Below are 23,091 nucleotides of genomic sequence, written 5' to 3'. Positions count from 1 at the left end.
ATAATAAATCCCATTCTTGTATATTATTTCAATAAATACGTTAATAAAAGTAAAATAAGAAAAAATTTGGCTTCGCTTTACTGCCCCATGGTTAAGTTATATTTTGATACACGCAAGTTAAAAAATTACAGTTATTCCGTTTCACAATTGATTATCTTGATTTTCTTGTGAGGGTTCAGAAGTTAAGATATTAAACTTTAGCAAGTCATGGGAAAATGCAGTGACTGGTGATTCACAACATAAAAATGTTTGGGAACTGGTGACCGAAAACCGGACACACGAACACAAGAATAGATGTATTTCAAAAGCTTTTTTATTTTTCAATGTTATTTTAAATCTAAAACAGCATATGAAAGTACAAAACAAAAAGCAAGAACATAAAATTAACATTTTCAATATCCTTCTAGAATCTGAAAAAATTGTAAATGAACAGTATAAAAAGACAAAACCTTGCATTGCCTTTGAAGCGAACAAACCATTGCACTGCAATGTGATTAGGCTCCCTTGACAAAACGTATTCTATGATAATTTTATATAACAAATATACATCTATAATACAAAAAAGCTGGATTACTAGTAAGTGAATTATACTACTAATTTTTGCTCTGGAAACATTAACTGTGTGTCAACTATAGCAGCAATCCTGGCTACTTATGTTTTTTGTATATATACACATGTTTATTAATTTCTGTGTGGAATTTACAACATACAGCGATCATTTTTTAGTTTCCTTCAATGACGTAAAGAACAGGTATAACATTTGTTGTGTTTCATTGCCATATCTGCAAGACACTTAACTGTGGCGACACAAACACCTTATAAAATGTGAAATAGTGAAATTAGTATAACTAAATTACAGCAATAAGGTAAGGTTTGCTGTACTGGTTTATAAATAGGATATTTAGTGTGCATAGAACAAAGAGAATATACATTGCAAAGTATAACAATAATGTTCAATTATTGTAAGCTGTGAGTAGCTCCTAAAATGCTTATATATGTTGTTGAGCAGGAAAGTGCACATTGTGATTAGCTACAGACACTAAGGAATATGTTTTACAATTCATTCCTCTCCAATACTAATGCCAAGTATACATGTACTAGAGTTGGAAGTGTGGGAAAGAGAAGGCTTGGGAATTATATATTTAAATAAAATAACCAATGTATGTCATGCGTTTAAATAATTGCGTAGAACCTTTTTTTCTTTCTATTTTTTTTTCAAACAAAAAAAAAAAAAAAAAAAGGTTTAGCATATACAAACATTACAAGCACCAAATGCTTTATAGGCAGATTATCCACTGGTGCGAAATTAAAACATCAGTGACCTTGCATGTATAACGCAATTGTTTTTAACATGTGATGTTAACAATCGCTTACACTTGTAAATGACGCAATAGCAGGGGGGGGGGGGGTATTGCAACCAAACCAATTCATGCATTTACCAATGTTAAACACAATGTATTTGTAAATATGTTTTGACACCAGTGGGACTTTGAGTGGACCAATGTATCAATTTATATTGGTTTCTTGTTTATAAAGTCAGCAAACATCTGGAGACCTTGCTTGATGGATAGATATTTCCACAAGTCTACCGTAATTATATCCAAGGGACATCTACATCTTCAATATTGTTTAAATTATATTTCTAAATCACATGCAATACAAGATCTGCATATACATTTGTGTTTAGGCTGCAGGAGTGTCACCCCCATGAAAATGCAGTTGTCTAAGTGATCATTGACAATACTCAACTGCATATAAAAAAAAAGTTGGTAATAACCTGTGAAGCAGACCCTTATATTCTCAATTTTATGGGCTAAAAGGGCTACGGTTCTCTAGAACAACATGTCCAATAAATGTTTTCAAGGGCAGTGTGAACAGGGGAGGGCTGGTAATGTTTACCCTGGGGGGAGGGACTCAATTCAGCAGCCTATTTGGAACATTTTAAATTAAAAATAAATGCAGGTGGCCTAGTGACCCATTATGAGACTGCCCTGGGGTGGGCAAATGTCCCCATGCCCCTGAGTGTGACAGAGCTCTATAACTAATCACCGCAGCCAGATTACAAATTGCTTCTGTTACTTAATGTAAATCATGTAATAAGTTTAATAAGTTTCAATGTTTTATAAAGGTAACACGGATCTGCAGATGCCAAGTATTGGCAGCAAAGACAGTCCTCAATAGAGATGTTACACTTGGGCTCCAGAGCCCGCTCTGCAAACTTCATCATCAGGAGGGCTCGCTTCATGTCAATCCAATTTTGAAGAGCACAGTGCAAAGCCTCCTCATGACTAAACGGCTGATCTGTTAAGTCTTTCCTTGGACCCCACAACAGACACTGAAGAATGCGTTTAGCTTCAGAAATACGGATACGTTTGATTGGATCAGCCTCCAACAACAAGTGGGCAAGATGCTGCAGCCCACGGGAGTAAACGGATAAACCTGGAAGTGGAGGTAGGTCTGTCTGGCTATACTCATGCTCATGAAGACTTGTGCGGACCTGAAACGGATTGGGTTGGTGAAGTAGTTCATAAATAAGTATCCCTGTCTGGAACTCATCAAACTTTTTGTACTGGGAGGCAGCCATAATCTCGGGTGCAAGTCTGGTCTTATCTCTTCGAAGTTTGGAATCCTCAGATCCAGGTCTCTGCTTGGCTTTGGAGAAGTTGCTAACAATAAGTCTTGGAACATACTTGCCGTCTTTAATCTTATCAGGTGAGGATTGGCAATGGACAAGAAGCAGGTTTTCCAAACAGAGGTCTCGGTGGATGATGGCATGTTCCTTTAAGTGCTCCAAACCATTGCAGAGTTGTAGTAAAAGGAGGCAAACTTGACGTTCATAAATCTCTGGCTGAGTTTTATGAGTAGATACAGATTCCTTGACAAAATAGGCAGTTGTGCAGTAAGGAACCTCTCGAGTGATCACCACCACACAGTCCTCCTCACTTGATGCCCCAGCAACTTGTGATGTTTCACTAGATGAAGAGCCTTTGGATATTTCCAAGGGATGTAGCAAACTTGAAGGAACAGTAGCCAAAAAATGTCCACAGTCTTGCTGTATATTAAAGTGGACAGGCAGCGAAAGGTTGCAGTACAATGGAGTTTTTGTGTCCTCTGTTCTACACAACTGCAAATAAAAAGAAAACAAATACAAAAACATTATTGTATGTGTACAAAAGTTAACAATCCTTTGAAAGAATCACTTTCTATTTAGTTTACTATAGTTACAAACCTAAAAAAAAAAAAACACTGACAATAAATGTTATCACCATTACAATGATGATTAAAGAAAAAAAATCAAAATTAAGTAATTTGTTTGCCCTCATATACAAGTGTCAAACTTTCAAAAGAGCACATCCTATCACATTTATTTACCAATATGAAAATAAGTAGTACCAAAATGTCTTCCTGCCCAAGTGTAAAGCCTATGAGAAATAGAATAGTATAATTAACAGAAACTGGGACAGATCCAACAGGTTGGTGTTTGAGCCAAACAGCCAGCTCACAGAAGGTGCAATTAGAGCAGTCAAATGAAGATTGCAAATGTGGTCAGAAGTAATTGTTTGACCAGTTTTACCAGACGTCCTGGTCCACTTCTAAAACTACCACCAATCAGATGATTACCGGGATCAGCAATCTTTTTGTGGTGAATACATGCGCCAGTTTGTGACCAATTAAGTCTAAGACTACGTGATTAGCTGGCAAAATTGCAGCACTCATAGGCACTTTAAGTAACGAGGGCTACAATTACTATGAAGTCCTACACATCTGTATAAGGGGATATTATTTAGCTCTTGCTATGCACCATCAAAGCTTAAAACAAATAAAAGAAAAAAACCCACACCACCTTGTCACCATACAGCAGTTTAGTATTTGCATATGAATGTCTTCTTCAGCAGCAAAGATTAATTGTATTTGTATAAAGAAAAACCTATTTACTGATTAAGGGTGGTCAGGGATTCATTGTTTACAAAGCATTTTGCATAAATGATGTAATGTGGAAGTAGACACTAATCATCTGTAATTAGGTTATGTAATAATTGCACTGCTGAAAATGCGCCTCTAAATTGCCAATTATGAGTGGCCACCCTTTTAAGTACAGGTGATCAATAGTAACTAATATATATAATAAATATATGAATAAAGAGGTATCTGTCAGCATGACAAGTTCGGTAATGAACAACCACTGTTGTCCTAAAACAGTAAGTCTAGTTTTGATGGGCGTTTAAATGCATCTCAAATTAGAACCCAAGGCTTGTTATTCTTAATAAAACCCTCACCTAGGTTCTTTATTTCCCTGCAGTTCAAACTCTTTTCCAGTATGGTTTTTCTGATACAGTATCCAGCCTCATAAGGAGCCTCCCCTGCCTCTCTGTTGCATTATTTTGGGCTTATAAAATATTATCTATGCACCAAATCTCTCTACAGATGAGGTGGGTATTTCTACGACATAAATAATATAGAATACAAGCAAGAGTACTGCACTAACTAAAAATATTGTACTGTTCAATCATACAATGAGATTCTACATAATCGCACTCCAATTCTAAAGTTTTACATTCTAAAATTCATATGACAAGAGGATGAAGGTTAATGCCTTAAACCAGTAGAATGTGGAATCACTTCATACTGGCAAAATCCAAAATTGAAACCATTTTTCAAATTACCTTGACTGCATAGTTATTCAAAGGATCTTTGGCACACGTTGCACAGTAATAAATGGCATCCCCAGCATTGCAGCATGGTTTGTTGCTTGTTAACTTAAAGAGTGACCAATTGTTCTCATTGAAATGTTGTTCCTTTTTTTGGTCCCTCATGAAGTAATCCTCACATTTATTCATCAACCGCCTTGTGGATTGTGCATAAAGACCGCTCAGCTTTGCATACATGCCCTCTTTGTTGTCGATATTGCTAAGAAGGTGGTGGAGCTGCAGACTTGATGCAGAGGTGGTATGACTGGAAACACTTAGCTGTGAGGTAGATAGAGCTGGGAATCCTCGGCTTTGAACACAGTTCCTGCTCCTAATTTCATTTCTGTGGCTAGACGCTCTGCAGCAGGTCTCTAAGGATTCCGAGGAGGAAAACATGCCATGCCGGTCCAACGGGCTTAAAGGATAGCCACGCAGTGTAGTTTCTTCTCCATTAACATTGTTTTCTGACTGACTAAGATTGAGCTTGGGACTTTTTGGACCAATCCCAGTTCTTGATGGGAAAGCCCGTCCCCATGCAGAGTTATCGGGTGCTGAAACAGCCCTGTTCATGGACTTCTTTACGGGCAACGGAGGTGGCTGTCCAGGTCCATGCTGCGCTTCCATTCCTGAATCCACGGAGAATGAAACTTGGGCAAAATGCTTTTTCTCACCACCAGATGAAACAGTTGGTGAACTAACAGCTTCACATGACTGACCTACACACACAAAAAAAAGGATTTGTTAAAATAAGTTTGCTTGTGACCTTGGCTCAAAGAGAGAAACATCTAAAATGAAACATTATTTGTTAAATCATATATATGACCATCTACCAACTTGTTCATAGGAAGCTTGCTCCAATAGCGATGTAAAAAGATTACCAGAGCCGTAATAAAACGCGACAGAATTATATGTGATCTAATAATTTAGGTCATTTGTCACGTACATGCCCAGATAAAACTTTCCATGCAGATCTAAAACGAATTATCACCTGCATCTTTATGGTCTTCATTTGATTCATTGACAGAGTAATATATTGAATATTCATCCAAACAGGAGTATTGGAGGATCGTCACTTGTGCCCGAAAAACATCATAAATAAATGTCACTGGAGCATGATAAAATGCTTGCGACTGTTTTTCTATAATCATATTTAAGATGGAATTGCAGCCAAGTGACTGTTTTGGCATGTACGGAGTTTGAGTATTCACTAACTAAATGTAAAGTTGAGAATACACACTAACACCAATTTTGCATTATTGCCTCATGTTGGCAAAAATACATATAAAACTATCATAACAAACTGTGATATAATTAGAGCATTGAAATATATCTTTACTGTAGACGTACTATTTGTAATTCACTATACTAGCATAGTTTCTGTAAACCATATGTGTTTGTGATACCCAATAAACCTGTTGCAAACAGCTTTTTGTGCCCGTACTGCATTTTATGTTTGTTTGCGTTGCTCAGGTGGACGGAATAAAATACATTCCAAAGCTGCTTTGTGACAAGAGGCTCATTGGAATCGGATTATAAACAGAGGCAGGGAGTGGCAACTTGCTGAACACTGATCTGGCAGCTTGATTTATTTTAAGCGCAACTTCTGAGCAGAGAGCAGATGTTGCAATAGCCTTAACAGAGGCTTTGAGGATCTTACAAACTAATGCTAACTCCTTTGCATAACCGTAACAAAGTCAGCTTTTCAAATCGCCAGTGCCTTGACTCTGTATAGTCATGAGACAGCCAGTCTAAAGACAGGTTAACAGGCTGCAAATTTCAAGCCGGCCAGGAACATTTGTTTTCCAATTTCCGATTAGAAGTCTGCAAACAGTACTCACCTGGGCAAGGAGATCTATTCAGATCAGAGAGAATTGTTTAACACCAATCACCTGGACACTCTGCACTTTAGTATTATTGCTGGGAGTAATATAAATTAACCCGATCAAAGTGCAACCCCTGATAAACACAATTTAAAATGCCCAGAGGTCAAAGAGCAATGATGCTTCCAATTCAATATTGTAATACTCCCCTCCAGATATGTAGAGAAGGCAGAGAAAGCCCAGCCACGTTTAGATCCTCATCTCTACCAGTTATTTACACAAACTAGTTGGACTTTGCTCATTTTGCAAGAGTCCTGCAAGTAACTTACAGAGAGAATGTTTATAGGCGCACTTACATTTGTAGAGCAAGTATCACTGTTACTTATGAAGAGGAAGGAAAACGTATTGTTTGGAAGAAATACATTTTTCAAGGTCATTTAAAGCAATTGTGTGTTGATCACCTTTATCATATTTTCTGGTTTTTTTTTATAATTAATACTCACAAGACACATATCTACCCCATGAGATGTGTATCAGTCTTATGGAAATGATACAAATGGCAGTATAAGGATGATAAGAACACAATATACAACACAGGGATTTCTAATTTGGCAAATTACACACATTACTCACTTATATGACCTTTGCTGCTTTATAAATGAATATTATTGAATCTATAGTTAAAACGACCACTGAATCCAAAATATGTGATGTTTTACTTAGAAGAACTACTAGAAACATGCACAAATATGAATGTTAACGTTTCAGGAGCGTTATCTAAACGAGAAGCGAATGTCTTGCACTACCTTCACTAGAAGAGGAATCCAGTGGGTTTTCTAGAACTGGCCAGTAAGAACACATTTACACATGCCATTCTCAACCTTTTAATTCCTTACAAAAGTGCATTTGTGAACTTGAAGTGGTCATACTAGTGCCTCTAACATGCAGAAATTTAATAAAATAGTGTATTACTACCAATAAGCTGATATAGTCTATAGCTCAAGTGAGTACATGGCACACAACCAGTTATTGAATGACACAGAGGTATCACAAGATAAGACCTAATGGCTGTTCAAAACGCTCGAAAAAAAATAATTAAAATTACCCTATATTTGAAAGCACAGAGCACAGACATTGTCCTTTAAATAAGATGCTCTACTTCTCCAGTCATGGAAGGCATTGTTAATTAAGAACTGTAAAGTAAGTGTGCTATGGGTGTAGTCCAAATACTCTCCTTTTCAACAAGATTACTTGTGTCTTATTAGCTCAGTCTTTGACCTTCTAAAACTTATAGTAGGTATACCTAGTATATGAAAAGAAATTGAGTACAAGAAGGTATATTACATAATGCGTAATGAATTGTACAGTCTATTCAGAGCAGCATTTATAACAATAATGTCAGCTTGTCAATAAGATCCTTGACAAGTAGAAATGTGAAAATACCTCCTTCGCTGCAAGTCCTGGAATCCAAGCTATCCATAGAACCGGTACTGAAGCTGACATTGATGTTCATGTTTGAGTTGCTGACATTTGTAGCCTTAAAAGATTCTCCGAGACTCTCCATTGAGCTCATGTTCTCCAGTTCAGAGCTACTCTTGTTCATTTTAGTATGCCTTAGGGAAATAAGACAGAAACGTCAAGAAAAGAAAGAAAAGCTTTGCTATCATTCTGCTTAAAAAGGTGACAATAGTTATTTCAGGTTTAGTAAAGCTTAAGTTTACAAAAAACATCCAAATGGTTAAAGAATAACTACAACTAAATTCTGGAGAGCACACTTAAAATTTGACCATTGATCACATCACCAAAAAAACAAACAAAACAAAAAACAAAACAAAAACACCCTGTTAATCTTCAATAGATGTATATAAAATTTTCTAGGACGAGAGCTTCAGTTATTAAAAACACTCTAGTAGTAGAAACACACACGTTATTAAAGTTAGCAGAACAGGATTCACAAACTGACACTTCCTGTTTTCTGTCCTATAACTCAAGTCTCAAAAAGCAGTAAAACAGGTTTTTCTTTTCTCCAAAATCCGCTTTTCAAATGAAGCAGAAAGCTCTGTTTTGTACCTCCCTATGCAAACAGTTATTATATACCTTTACAGTGCTACTACAGTATTGAGAGCCATACATATTGTGATTCTGCTGGCCAGTTCTTCGCATACAGGAGTCCAATAACGCAGACAATACTGATCAACATTTTCTATGGATCTTTTCTTATGTTGATACGATCTGGTGTAAAATCCAGTAGGATATTGCCACATCTGACCAGACGTGGTCAGATAAGGTCTGTGCTGGAGCACTAAAAATTCCACTTTGTCCTCGTGTGGCTAAATTGAATATAAATTCAACCACTTGATGCTCACATCTAGTGTTGGGATGTGTAAGTGTATGTATTGTATGCTAGATAAATGTTAAAGGATTGGTCATAGGATAAATATTGCCCCTTAATCGATGCGTACAAAGGCACGCTCAAGAATCAGGGAAAACCTATGCCATGATTGTGCATTATGTATGTAAATTAGCCCAGTGGGTCTATCCACAAAAGCAACACATATTAAAAAAAACAAATAAAATATTATAACTTTCTTATTCGGTTGACTGAAGGAATCATAGTTTCTTGTAATGTTGTCAATGTTAACTCCAGATAAAATAAGTGGAAGACTAAAAAAAAATGCAGACAACACCTCTTGTATACTTCAGATCCCTCACCAAGCTAAAGCTGTGCTTGGCTAGTGATGTACATATTTTTGGGTGATTAGACTTGGAAGAAGTACAAAATAAAAAAGATAAAAGCTAGAATCTCTCCAGAAATATGTGGAAAAGCAACTTAGTCCGGGCATAATTAACAGAAATGTCTCTGAAAGACGACATTGTGATGGTGAATGTTTGTTCTCCCTGGAACATTAACAATCATTAACCTCATTCCTCTGCTTTCTATATTTACATGTTCTGCAGTGGAATTCACAACAATACGGGTGCATTGGTCAGCTTTGAGCTGAATTCTCTCTTCTCATCTTCTGTTTAGCATTTGGACTGTGGAGAGGACATTGAATAACAATCACAATACTGGAAGGTTCAGGGATTCAGAATGGAATGTGACTAGGTCTCACTCCAGGACCTTACTGTGGAGGCTGTGTGAATAGGTGGCAGGCAGACACCACATAGAAGATACCATGTCATGTCTCTGGAATCAAGGACACAAAAAAATTCTTTGAATAACTTAAAGCCCCCCTTACGCAGCTCTGCTACTGAGAATTAGAAAACAAATGCCATGTAAGGCTTTGAAGTCACGTCAAACAAAAACACAGCCTGAACCCTATAACTGAAACAGGTCCCGTCTCTGATAAATGTTATACATGATTTCCTGGCATCGAATGAGTAGGACACATCTCCATAGCAGCCCAGCATGTCTAACAATGACTCATGCGCAAGATTAACTTTGAGCTGGAATACACAGGAATGCAGTTATGCCACTTCTTTTGGCCCTATAGTGTTTAATGTTTGAAGATCATTTCTAAAATCCTGCAAATGAAATAATTATTTTGGGCTACACTTTTTTTTTTTAAATCTAAAATTGAAGCACTGCTCATTTGATTGATTAGTTTACACAGTTCAGTGGGTTATAATACATACATCCCTGGCAAAGAAATCAATATTTTAAATGTTTGTCAGAGCTCAAATTAAAGACTTGTTTGGGGTCATTAAAATATTACAATTTGAATTGCAATATCTGCAGTATAACCTTCCACATTATTAAAGTTTTATTTTGTGCTAATAGCAAATCAGAGCAATAGCTCATGCTTATATATATTTTTACATTTTTGGAGGCTTAAAAATGTTGATTAAAGCTAAAAAAACAAAACAAAAAATACACATTTTACAAGCTTTTAAAAGTAACATTTTCCAGTTTATGTATGATACAAAAAAGTTGGCTAACAGAATTAGAAAAATTGGATGTTTACCTGCATTTTATAAATATATGTGGACACTAGTTTGGCCAGTGGTGCAAGGCCATACTAATTTATACTACAAATGCACTTGAACTGCTGGAAGAGGTCAGAATACATGTAAAAAACGCACTATAAATGTATTTTATTCCTAGTAAGTTACCTCGTAAGATGCGATTTCTGACAGAAGGAAGGCTGAATTTTAAGGAATTATCATTATCTTCGGTGTGAGGGATGTGAGAACTAGAGATAATGTTCACAGTCATATGTTGATTTAACCAAACAGAAAACCTTTTGTGTGTCCTGAGTCAATGATCCCATTCATCTTATGACACAGGTCAGTGACAGAAGCTATCAAGTCACACACTTGTATATGGTGTGCAGTTAGAAAGACATCTTGCTGCACAATGCCTTTAAGGAATGTTGTGATGACTGCTGGGAAGAGGGCGATGATAATTACTATCAAACCAAGTCACATAGATCATTAAGGAGAAGTGACCTTTTACATGTTACACAGCATTATAGACTTAGCTGACACAAGCTTCTAGTGTAAAGGAAAGCGGAGGGCACTTAAATAAACTTCTGTTACATAACTAATAAGAACTAGGCCACTTCTGCATATGCTGCTCACTAAGTGTAAAGCCTGTGCTTCAGAGAATTTAAATCTGAAGGCCTACATATGACTAACCCGAAGACGACAAAAATAAATACAAAAGACGATATAATCAATGGGATCATCTGAGTGTCTGCCTGGTAAAGGGGCATCATTACGTGTAAGAATAAGGCTGGGTACACACTATACAAAATCTATAAATAAAGCCCATTTCATCTATAGATTAACCATGTAATTTAGAATAATCACCCATTTCCCCCCCCCCCATCAGCAATGATTTTTGAAACCCCAATGGGGAGTTCCGCAAAATCTGGGAACTGAATAACTTTCAACTTTAACATTGCTGTATGCCAAGCTCAATGATAAAGTAAAATTACAATATTAATATTATTTTACACAAAAACAAAAAACAGTTAACAATTTCTTGACTTAAATTTTTTAGATCAAGGTACAGTCTAAGCCTTCAATAGACTAATATGTTCTTGCAATAAGACCCCCCTTGTGATTGCCAACTATTTACTAGTAAACACAGGAAAATATGGTTTAAGCCCAATGCAAATTTTACTCTATCTATACATCTAAAATCTGAAATTTATATTAACTATATAGAGATATGATATTAGGTACTAACTATATGCAAAAATGCAGTAACCCCGAAACAGACTTTTGCCTTCATTGAGTGCAATCTTCTAAAGCACACTATACACTTAATGAGCTGTGATAATGTATATTTTATACTAATACTTATGAGTTACGTAACTGAAAAATGTATTTACAAGCACACTCAACTTTTCCCTTTCTCCCAGATAAGCATGTTAAATGTAAAAGGTCAATTTACCTTAAGGATGAGTGAACTGTCTGAAAATGTATTGAGGGTAAATTAATTTTAACAGTTATAAGAACATATCACAGATGTATCCTAATACTCACGAGTCTGAATAATGGGAAATTGAGTAACATGATTAGTTCATACCTGGTTTGTTTTTTTGGTGGAGGAGGTGGTGGTTGACTGGTGTCTTCGACTACCTTATTTATTTTTGAAAGTTCGACAGGACAGGAGGCAGATTTACTCATACCTTTCTGCCCTCTCTGTTCATCCAAATTGTCTCTTTCTTCAGGGTTACAACCAGTAGTGGTGGATGCAAAAGGCTGCCTACTGCTTACAGCACTTGACTGCAGTGAGCCAGATATCTCCTCCTCTTCTTCCTCATCGATCCTGCACTGTCGGCTCCATGCTGCATGGTTGAGCCTTTGCCTGCGGTCTCCAGTTGGTACACACCTGTCATTCAGCTCCACGGATTCCTTCTTATGAGAGATAGAAGATAAGATCCCTGTAGTGTGTGTTGGTAATGGCAGCCGCATACTATTCAACTCCTCTGATTGGGGTGCTTTGGGTGGCACAACAAGGCTGGTGCCGCATTGGTATTTGTGTAATAAGGAAGTCTGATTGCTTTTGTTCACATCTATATGTTTCCCTTGGCTCCTTTCTCCCCACAGAAAAGTAGGCGACAGACTCACATTCTCTGCAGATGAAGGACTACTGCATGTCCATTCAACCCCAACTGCAGAGTCTGGACTGCTCAGGTAAATTGTTCTGTTGTCTTGTTCTGTGTGGGCAGCCATGACAGTTATCCTAGCTGCAACATGTGTCGTTGCCTCTTGTATCATCCTGTTATTGCTTATTGAGGTCTGATTCTCCTCTTGTTTAGCACTGGTTTTCTCATTGTGCCATACTGTTTTTGTACCCGTGCTTGAAACACCTTTTCTTTTAGTACTTTCAGCATAAATAGGTTCACTGTCTCTTCCATCAGCTACTGTAGATGAATGAAACTTAGTCTGGGAGTCTGTAATAGTTGGTGATGTAAGAGGACTGTCTTTACTGCGTGACAGAGACTCTGACAGGTTTCCTGACTCAGAATGATGCGATACTTTAGTTCTACTGACATACATGCTCTTACTAGATCTCAGTTCTGAGTTATAGCAGTTTTTATCATCATTTGCAGACCTTGTTTGGTTGCACAATCCTGCATCAGTTTTGACAGAAGAATCACAAACCATACCGTCTTTGGAAAGAAAACTTCCATTAGGAGATGGTCTGTCTGCGACAGGTCGGGTTCCTGAGCAGTAACCACTGCTACTCTTTAAAGAAAGCAAGGGTGATTCTTCTTGAAGGTAGTTCCGTTTCTCAGTATCACCATCATTTTGTTTTGATATTTGGGTAGCCTCTTCCTGTGGTTCTGGCAACTTGTCCTTGAGGAATACAGCTTTGTCAGCCTGAACATCAAAGTGACTCACATACGTCAGATTATTCACAGCATTTATCTCAATCTTATCAGGGCTTGTCATTCCATTGAAAATATATTTTGACGCATCACTAGAGCAATAGCTATGACTGAAATGTTTACTGAAGGTATCCAAGATAGCCACTGAAATATCTCCGGATTTCAGGACTGAATTGCTTGTTGAAGACACTTTCCAACTCATCTGGGGGAAAAAACAAAAAAAACGACATTAAAAAAGCTCATTTGCTAGTGAAGTATATGTATTTTTTACAGTTTTAAAAGTTCCGTAACCTGTAGTATTACACAAATATGTGGCAGTGGCAAAATGCATTAGGTGGTCTGGAATAAGTGGGACGTTTGTGAAACAAATATATATTTGACAAAAGAAAACATAAAAACTATTCAGTGACACAGGTTTTATTTCAATTTACCCAAACACAGTGATGTTGTAAAATAGTCCTTGCATCACATCTGCATTTTATTAACTCCTTTCACAAAAGAAAACCAGATATGTTTAATATTCCTTTGGTCACTGAATCAAGTAGGTACGTGGTTAATATGAAGAACTAGAAGTGGTTCTTTAATATAAACCTAGTTTAGAGTTTCAATGTCAATGCAAAATATATCCTGATAAAATAGAAAATAATGAAGAGTAGATAAGAATTTAAGAGTTCATTATTATAACACAACATTTCTATCATTTCTTTGCTGCACATTTAAAATGGAGTTCATGATTTAACTTGGAAAAACAAAAATATTAAACGGATTATTAATAATCTTGGCGACCTGGGGAGAAATCACAGTACATTTACATGGTCCGATTTAACCTGTGCACAAAATAATTCACTATACCTAACATAAGTATTAAAAGAACCAACCACTTAATGGTCACCTGAGTTCCTAGCTGAGAGACATGCATCCACTGCTTAGTGCAGGGTTTCCCAAACCCAGTCCTCCCTAACAGTGCAGGTTTTCCCTATCTCCTTGCTGGAGCACAGGTGTATTCATTACTGACTGACACATTGTAACAGATCCACAGGTGGTACTAATTATGTCATATGTGATCCGGAAAACCTGCACTGTTGGGGAGGCCCTGAGAACTGGGTTTGGGAAACCCTGGCTTAGTGAATATATTCACAAATAAAGGGTCATAGATGTCTGCATATGTTCAAAAGTATTAATGTAGTATCTGCTATACATACCTGCGTGGGCGTTTCAGCGCTGTTCAGCTCCGCCCACTCTTCAGCAGTATCTGATGTAATCATTGTTGGTTTTACTGCTATGGTGGGTTTGGAATACAGAGCAGCAGTTACAATCTCATCGTCTTGGTTCGTGTTCTCTGGCTTGATTCTAACCCCATTAAGACTTGGCAAGACTAGCAGGTTGCTGGCTTTTCCATCAGAGGGTGTTTGAAACTTCCGGTGATCACTCTTGGGGTGAAAGCAGTTCTTACAGGATCCAGGTTTCCAAATGTGCTCCACAAATTCGTTGCACACAGACATTCTCAAGCCCTGATTGGTCAGCGTGATGGTTCGGTGCATGTTAAGACCAGGATCGTCTTTCTCATCTTGTGCACAGCAATGTGCTATGAAAATGCAGGCTCCTTCACAGGACTAGAAAACAAAAAATATTAATTATTTAGCTGTTTATCTTCTACATGAAGCAAAACTATACTTTTTTTTGTTTGTTTCAGCTATGTAGCAAAACAACTTAAAAAAAATTAAACAAAAAAAATACAACAAAAACACAAAGCAGAAAGAAAAACAAGAAATTAGTATAACAGAAGTACAATAGTACAATATACTAATATGCTTCATAATCCATAAACCAGAGTACACCCAAAAGGTTAAGTCTTATACAAAAAATATAAAGAGATTGACTCTTATGTGACTCAAACACTGTAATAGGCTAATAGAATTAGAGCCATTTGGATAACAGTAACTACATCCAGAATGGTGGTTACAGCCTGCTCCTATGCCTAATGAATCACTGTTAGTCTTTATGTGTCATTTCATAGAGCTGTTACTCAGTATTTGACACGTTGTGCCAACATGGTTCCTCCCAATGGTCACGTCTTGAATTGTCACATAAAAGGAAGATATCTGTGTGCAATCTACAGAATCTCCTCATTCATTCCTGTTTCTTAATATGTTTTTCCATTCTCAGCTTAATGGCAATTAGAAGTGACACCTCTAACATTTACCATATCAAAAGTGTACTTTACCATTTCACAGCTGCTCCATCCTGATTGATTTTGCAATTACAGGCTTCAAACAAATGAATCTGGTAACAATTGGTGCAAAGTTTATTACTGTTCCTTTTATGTTACCTTCTGTCCAGGGATAGAGATATATATATATATATATATATATATATATATATATATATATATATATATATATATATATATATATATATATACACACACACATATACATATATATACATATACATATACATACACACACCTGGAAATCAGAAGTAATGCAAATGTACATCAAACTTACTATTTCAAAGAAGAGCCTACATTATCCAGCAGGTCTGCATTCACCTTTAATTGTAATTAATAAGGAAGTAAGAGTGTTATGCAGGATATTGTGTACATTGCAGGACATTGTGTACATTGCAGGACATTGTGTTTGAGTCCTTTTTGAATGTTATCCCAGTTTAAGGCTCCCATGTGTCCTGTTTTGGTCAGGACAGTTCAGTGTTTTTTCCTCTAGAAATCTTTAGCTTATTTTCCCAAATAATCAAGCATTGTATGCACCAAACTCAACAGAAGTGCTGATCTGTTCATATGAACAGGTTATTTTTGGCACCTACCCCTCAGCAAACACGAAGTCACATACTGTAACTATCAGAATTTTATATTTTAAAATGACATTGCAATAGCATATAAAACTTAAGTTTGCATTGGTGAGTTATTATTAAAACTTTTTTGTAACTATAAATGTGTTTGTCTATTAAAGAGTTAAACTAATGTACCAGCTCTGGTGCTAAAAACAATAAAGATGTTTGCATGGCTGATTTGAATATTTTTCCCAGGGAGCACTGCCTAGATCAGTGTTGGCTAACCTGTGACACTCCAGGTGTTGTGAAACTACAAGTCCCAGCATACTCTTCCAGCAATAAGCTGATATATATTGGCAAAGCATGCTGGGACTTGTAGTTTCACAAACACCTGAAGTGTCACAGGTTAGCCAATACTGGCCTAGATGTCTCCTTATCAATTACTAATTTTTCTATTGAGGTTTCTTCAGCTCTTCAGATACCAGAACAACCGGCCTTGCATGGATGGGCCCAAGCAGGTCGAAATGAATCGGTCTACAGTTGACTATTTTGTGTAGGCAGATGCCTGTGTCAGGCTTTAAAAAGTCAGAGTGGTACAATTACTCTCAGGGATGCCGTGTAAGAGGTAGTCTTTAGGTGCCCCTTCCTGTTTTAGAGAGGTTTATTTCAATATTTTGCCTCTGCAGTGCCTGAAAGTCAACTTATGCTTATCAAATATTTTCTGGTCTTTTACAGACATAGATCAACATTTTGAATAAATAAATTGCTTGCAAAGAACCTTGCAATTACATATTTTGCATTCTAGTTTTCAAACATGGCACAACACTGCTATGAGCATAAATGGTATTATTTCAACAAACTGCATCAGGAAACCATTGCCAAGATTATCATTCATGATGGTCATGTGTGTCACACCTTCTCTGCCTTTTGGCTTATATCTAGAGGTGAACTGCCTGTACCCATGAGGTTTAAAGGTACCCTATGGAGATGCAGCAGGGGCGGAGGAGCTGGAATTCCAAACTGCCAGAACAAATTCTGCCCAGAGTGAGTATTGGCACCATGTGATTGGAGGCAGGATGTCTAATCACATGGCGCATGTGCAAATAATCAGCTTTTTAGAACGCCACTTCTCTTTTGCACTGACCTTTGGCTAGGTGAGAACATTTATTTTTTAGAGATCCTGCCAAAAGGCTAGGGCTTGATCAGTCACTTATTCTAATTATTCACCACACTTTTTTGTGTACTGCATGTTTTTGTCTTTTGAATGGGTTCACAGGTTAAAACCTTATGGACTCATCCATCTAGTCTAGGTCTTCATGCTCCCATCTTTCTGAAGATTTTAAAAGTGTCCTCTAGTGGGAGGGGGGGCTTACGAGTTCTGGATCCCTGGGGGAAGCCTTGCCAGAACCTCTAGTTTTGCGATGAAAGCCACCGTTTGGCTCCGGGGATCGGGGAATATAGAGTATTCTCTCTGTGCCATTAGTTGACAGAGAAAGGACTCTTGTGATAGTTGTGAGTATCAAAAACATATTAAAAGGAAAATTGTAAAAGGTGCACATAGGATTTATGTAGCTAATTATAAAAGCCTTGCATGTGACTACGTTTTAATTAAAAATATATTTAGTTATCAGGACTTGGCGGTCAGCTTAAGACTAGGTTCAAAGACTGCCATCGATGAGTCTACCCATTTCATCAACAAAAAGCAGTCATGCAATATATACATTATTTTTTGTTAACAATACACATTGCTGAGAACAGGATATATTTATTAGCTATTCCAGTGTGGGCTTTAGAGGTCTGCCTACTACATTAACACATGCCTTACAGAACTCCTTTGATTAATTCAGTGGTTCTGTATTAAGCTGGGTACACACTACAGAAGATCTATAGAGATCTGCCTCCACTGCTGGCAGTGACTGCATACACACTTCCACATTTGCCCAACATAGTTCAATCGTTGATAGTGATTTTTAGTCAGTTTATAAAACCAAACAATAGGATGAGCTTTGGAACGATAGAACATGATTGTGTGAGCTTACACTCTAATGCGATATCTGACCCAACGGTCGTTTATTGCACGATTGGCACCAGTAGTGTGTACCCAGCTTTACTTCTGCTATATGCTGCCGTTTTATCCCGGGGCTCAGCGGCGGGCTGGGCCGAGGGGCATTGATGCGGCCGCATTGCGTGTCATGTGATGCGGCCGCCTGTGTGCCCCCCCGGGCTGGAATGTGCCGGCCCGCCTCTCCCGGGGCTCCATTTAAGGGGAGGGGGGCACCTTCGGATTGTTGTTTCCTAGGTGGTAGTGTAGCTTTAAAGGATAGTTCCATCTTTATATATTAACTGAAATAAAGTGAATATTTGTACAAGAAAGTTATCTGTTTTCTTATTTTATTATTGCGACCACAAAAAGTAATTTTAGCAAGATCTTCTGTAAATCCCAGTAGCGTTTTTCAGCCAGTTTCTTTTTAAAATGCAGTTCTAGTTGGAAAAAACAGCATGCACAGTATTCTGTACAGTGATTGTAGAAATAAAATACAATCCACAGTCATTGCCAACAGGTATCCAATGGCAGCACTAAATGCTATCCGTCTCTTCCCTGTGACATAATTATTAGGTTGCTTGTATCCTTGTTCTAACAAATAGGTTTATAATCACGCACAGAGCCAACACCTGTAGTGAAGATAACAAAATAGAGGTTTGGCGTTTTCTTTGAATCACTTAAGCTGGGTATACACTACACGGTTTTCGTCCAATAATCGGCTCAATCAGCCGACATACGACAACTTGTTCAAAAGTCGGGTCAGTGTGTGCAGTGACACGATGGTCGAAAGTCTGCCCAAATGGACGATTGTCGCACCGTTTAATATTTTTGTTCCAATCTCTTTTCCGTTGTGTAGTGTGTATAAACTTCCGACCGATCCACAACAGCGAGTACGAAATTACAGTCATTGCTCACGACAACATGGCTGTAAAAAGTCGCTAAAGGGACGTCCGCTCTTCCCTTTATCGTCCTAAACAAGGCTAGTGTGTATGCAGTCCATGAACAGAGCAATCGGACCATCGATCGCATGTAAAATCGCTCGGCATTAAAATTTCTGTAGTGTGTACCTAGCTTTAGTATCTTCAGCAAACATGGATAAATAGTATACAGAGTGTACATATGGCCTGATAGTATACATCATCATGTCACCAGTGATATAGTTTTAATTATACCCCCCCCAACATTGTCCTGGAGGTAATCTGGACAATGTGAACAAGCCCCCGCGTACAATAATGGAGTAGGGCCCCATTAATACAAGCAGGCAGGAACATATCTCCCAAATTCCTGGGAGTATAGAGACACTTGGGAGGTATGTTGTAAGTGGAAGAGGACAGGCCAAACCGTGCCAAGGTGCCTCTTACCCAGTACAAGAGAACCAAACAACTTAACAAGAGGCGGGTCAGAAACTAGTCTAAACTAAAGCTTGCATGTACCACAAAGTATTGGAAAATATGTTTGGCCTAAAATAACTAAAGGAAGTAACTTGTTTTATAATAGCATGACAATTTTATTTAAATAGTACCTAGTCATGACTAGATACTTAATGTTGCTCACTCCTTGGAAATCTTAGACAGCACTACAATATACCTATGACAATAGACCTATGCAAGCCTTGGCTAACCTGTGGCACTCCATGTGTTGTGAAACTACAAGCCCCAGCATGCATTGCCAATATATAGCAGCTTATTTCTGGAAAGGTATGCTGGGACTTGTAGTTTCACAACACCTGGAGTGCCACAGATTAGCCAAGCCTGACCTATGCTATGACAGCGCACGGTGATAAATGTCACTTACATGGTAACCGGGAATGATTCTGCAAATGACTTACATGTCATAGTCTGAGCCAAAATGTTAACACATTCAGACATGGAAAAATGTATATACAGCTATGGAAAACTACGTTCTAGAAGAATGTATAAGACAGTTTGATTTAAAAATTGTATGGTGGGACAAATTGATTACATTCCAAATGGAAACCTGTTCTATAACTCATGGCATGTACTTTTGTCAGACCTGGAAACATAAGCAAGTTATTTTGATGGAATGTAGTCAGCTACCGATCTTTATAAAATGCGACAGATAATGGAGCATGGGTTAGCAATGATATATTGGGAACAAGACAATTCAGAAATTGATTTTTTCCCCAACTTTAAGTTGCAAGTATGATATTTAACTCTCTACAATGCTCATGTATCTCAACCAAGCGTTAACTACAATATACGATTTTGAGAAGATCATAGACTATGCAAGTGTTGATCCAACAGCAGGAACAGAAAATGCAAATAGATCACGCCTAATATAAAGCTTATTGTAAACACAGGCCGTTTATTTCAGACACTGACTTGCTGTGAAAACAGCACTGGAATTCCTGTGAAGCTCCAGCTACAGAGTCTGATCAGTTCACATTCCTGTCTTTATGCACTGCTACCACTGCCTTTGTTAGAAAGTACTGGGGAGATTCCCATTCTGGTGGGATCCTGCATTCCTCACCAGAAACAGACCAAGGCATAATATTCTTAGCAAAGTAATCAGTTTTGGAATTAAAAGTTTTTTCAAACTGATTAAAGCTCACTGTAACCTACAGCTATACAAGGTTACAGCAAAAGCATCAACCTTATATAGTAGAATTAAACATTATTAAAATATTGTTGTAAACTCTTGCATTGATAAGCATTTTGTAATATAATGTGTAGATATGATTTGAAACTTTTACTGTGTGGTCCCCTGCTCCCAATAATTGATCTTCTGCTTTCTGGTTTGGCAGCATTGAACACGTTACTCACAAAAATAATTAGTGCAATGGGAGATAACTTCTCTAGGTCACTGTAAAGCTCATAACTCTAGTTCATCAACTGGAAGGAAAATTGCCGCTCTGACTTATTGAAATGGAATCCTTGTGTTTTTACAAGACCCTTATACAGCAGCAGCATCTCACTTAGTGATATCAATGGCACCCAATTAAGATAGCCAGGTAATGCACAATGGCTAGATACAAAAGCAATTTAGCCAGTCATGTGGGTGTTCAAATTGCACAGACACAGTTGTTCAGATGCCAAGTGCCTGAGCAATCTACCATCCTCTTCACTTCTAGGTTAGTCTCATTAACAGACAGAATCAGCCCCTGGGATTGCAACCTGAACTGATACATTCTGACCCAAAAGTACATGATTTAGATTTTTAGTAGAAGACTACACCTGTAGCTTTAGCCTGGCTCAGCCTACCTGGGCTATAGGCAACAGTATTAGCATATTAATGCCTAATAATACAATTGTTTTGCAACACAGGGAAATAAACAAGACAATAAAACTTCGGTATGTGGTAAGGAGGGAGCCCCTGTCCAACCGTAACGCTTATTTCAACAATAAAAATAGTAAAATTGTTGACTCCTGTGCAAAATTGTATCTAAAAAAAAAAAGTAATCACACAGTCTGTAAATTTTAAAATTATACCTAGTTTCACATACATCTCAAGGTTTCCCTGGCTGAACATTCAATACATTATGATAAATGACTTTCCAAGTTCAGAAGACTGTTGAGATAACAGTACAGCCACTCCACCCCCCACCACCCCAGCTGTACAGATAGGTAAACAAAAACCTTCCAAGGTGAGTGCAATAGCTCAACTCCCCCAGAATCCCACGGTGTCTGCACCTTCTGCAATAACATTCTTTAGACATTCACCAATCTGGATTTCAAGATTGCTTCTGATCTTAACAATAATCCAGCAATTTATTTTTTTTTTAGTTATATTCTTAAAATGATCCTCTATATAAAGAACATCCCATACCACTTAAACAGTCTCCACGAACCCTTTAAAAGTGCTCATTAAGGGCAGAAATATCTGTTTTGGGCTGAAATGCAATACAACAGGATTTGTTTCTCTTATCCCTCTGAATAGACAGCAACTGAAAAAAACCTGCCCTGTAACCCTTTCACTACTAACACCATGTTAGCAGCCCGGGGGAAGGGGTGGGCGATCACTAGGTGTGAGGAGAAAGTGAACGGGATGGGTTTGCCCGGGCAAGTTCTCCTAACGTAATAAGTGTTTATAAGGAAGTCTGAAAACTACAAGTAAAATCTGCTTTGAATGGAAATGACATATTAAAGGAGAACATGGAGAAGTAGATAAACCAGAGCTTTTGCCTTATGCCATGTGTGTAGTCATTCATAAGAAAGTTATTCCATTACCTGGTAGTTCAGCGCCCGAGTGGCTGGTGCTAGCTTCAGTGTTAAAGTAATCCAAGTATAGAGAGAAGAGCAGCGTACAGGAGAATGAATGGAGGTGGTTGTGGCAGCCGCACACCGAGAGATTGGGTTGTCCTAGTACACTGCAGAGGAGTGAGAGCTGACAGCAGCACTCTGTTACTACTGGAGTGAGGATAAAGACAGAGGTGGAGACGCTGGGGAGGAGCTCACTACACCATTTGTCTTCCACACCCCGGTACTGTATTCCCTGCTCTCCACCCACAGGACACTGTTGTAACTGTTTGCTTTAACTAATTCATTTCAATGCAATTAAAGACACCTCTGGACAAAAAAGATTTGCAAACAAAAGCAGATGGAGGAGGAGGCACAACTCTGACTGTCTTTAATTCCACCAAACTTCGTAGAACTTGTTCACGCTTTCACACTTCTCTGCAAATGAATGAAGGCACAACAGTTCCCAAGCTAAGTGATCATTTCATTGGAAAGTGCTTTGAAAGATAACAGAAATTAAGTTTACTGTAAACGTTTAGTACAAATACAGACATATGACTGATAATCATCATCATTTATTTATATAGCACCAGCAAATTCCGTAGTGCTTTACAATTGGGAACAAAAACATTAATAAGACAATATTGGGTAATACATGCAGACAGAGAGGTAAGAGAACCCTGCTCGCAAGCTTACAATCTAATAATA

The 23,091-nt window shown here is 37.8% G+C and overlaps 1 protein-coding gene across 1 annotated transcript; it reads right to left on the bottom strand.

Annotated features, from left to right (window-relative positions):
* Positions 1-1,227: 1,227 nt before the first annotated feature.
* Positions 1,228-22,543, bottom strand: PRAG1 (PEAK1 related, kinase-activating pseudokinase 1). Its single transcript, XM_075203704.1, has 6 exons — positions 22,375-22,543; positions 14,556-14,966; positions 12,045-13,555; positions 7,952-8,121; positions 4,665-5,404; positions 1,228-3,124 (listed from the first exon to the last, which is right to left on the bottom strand). The coding sequence occupies exons 2-6, from the start codon at positions 14,892-14,894 to the stop codon at positions 2,090-2,092; spliced, it is 3,795 nt and encodes a 1,264-aa protein (XP_075059805.1). The 5' UTR covers positions 14,895-14,966; positions 22,375-22,543; the 3' UTR covers positions 1,228-2,089.
* Positions 22,544-23,091: the final 548 nt, after the last annotated feature.

Source organism: Mixophyes fleayi, chromosome 1 (assembly GCF_038048845.1).
Source record: "Mixophyes fleayi isolate aMixFle1 chromosome 1, aMixFle1.hap1, whole genome shotgun sequence".
Lineage (NCBI taxonomy): Eukaryota > Metazoa > Chordata > Amphibia > Anura > Limnodynastidae > Mixophyes > Mixophyes fleayi.
Note: the sequence above shows the minus strand (reverse complement) of the source record. Positions and strands in the feature narration are given on the sequence as shown.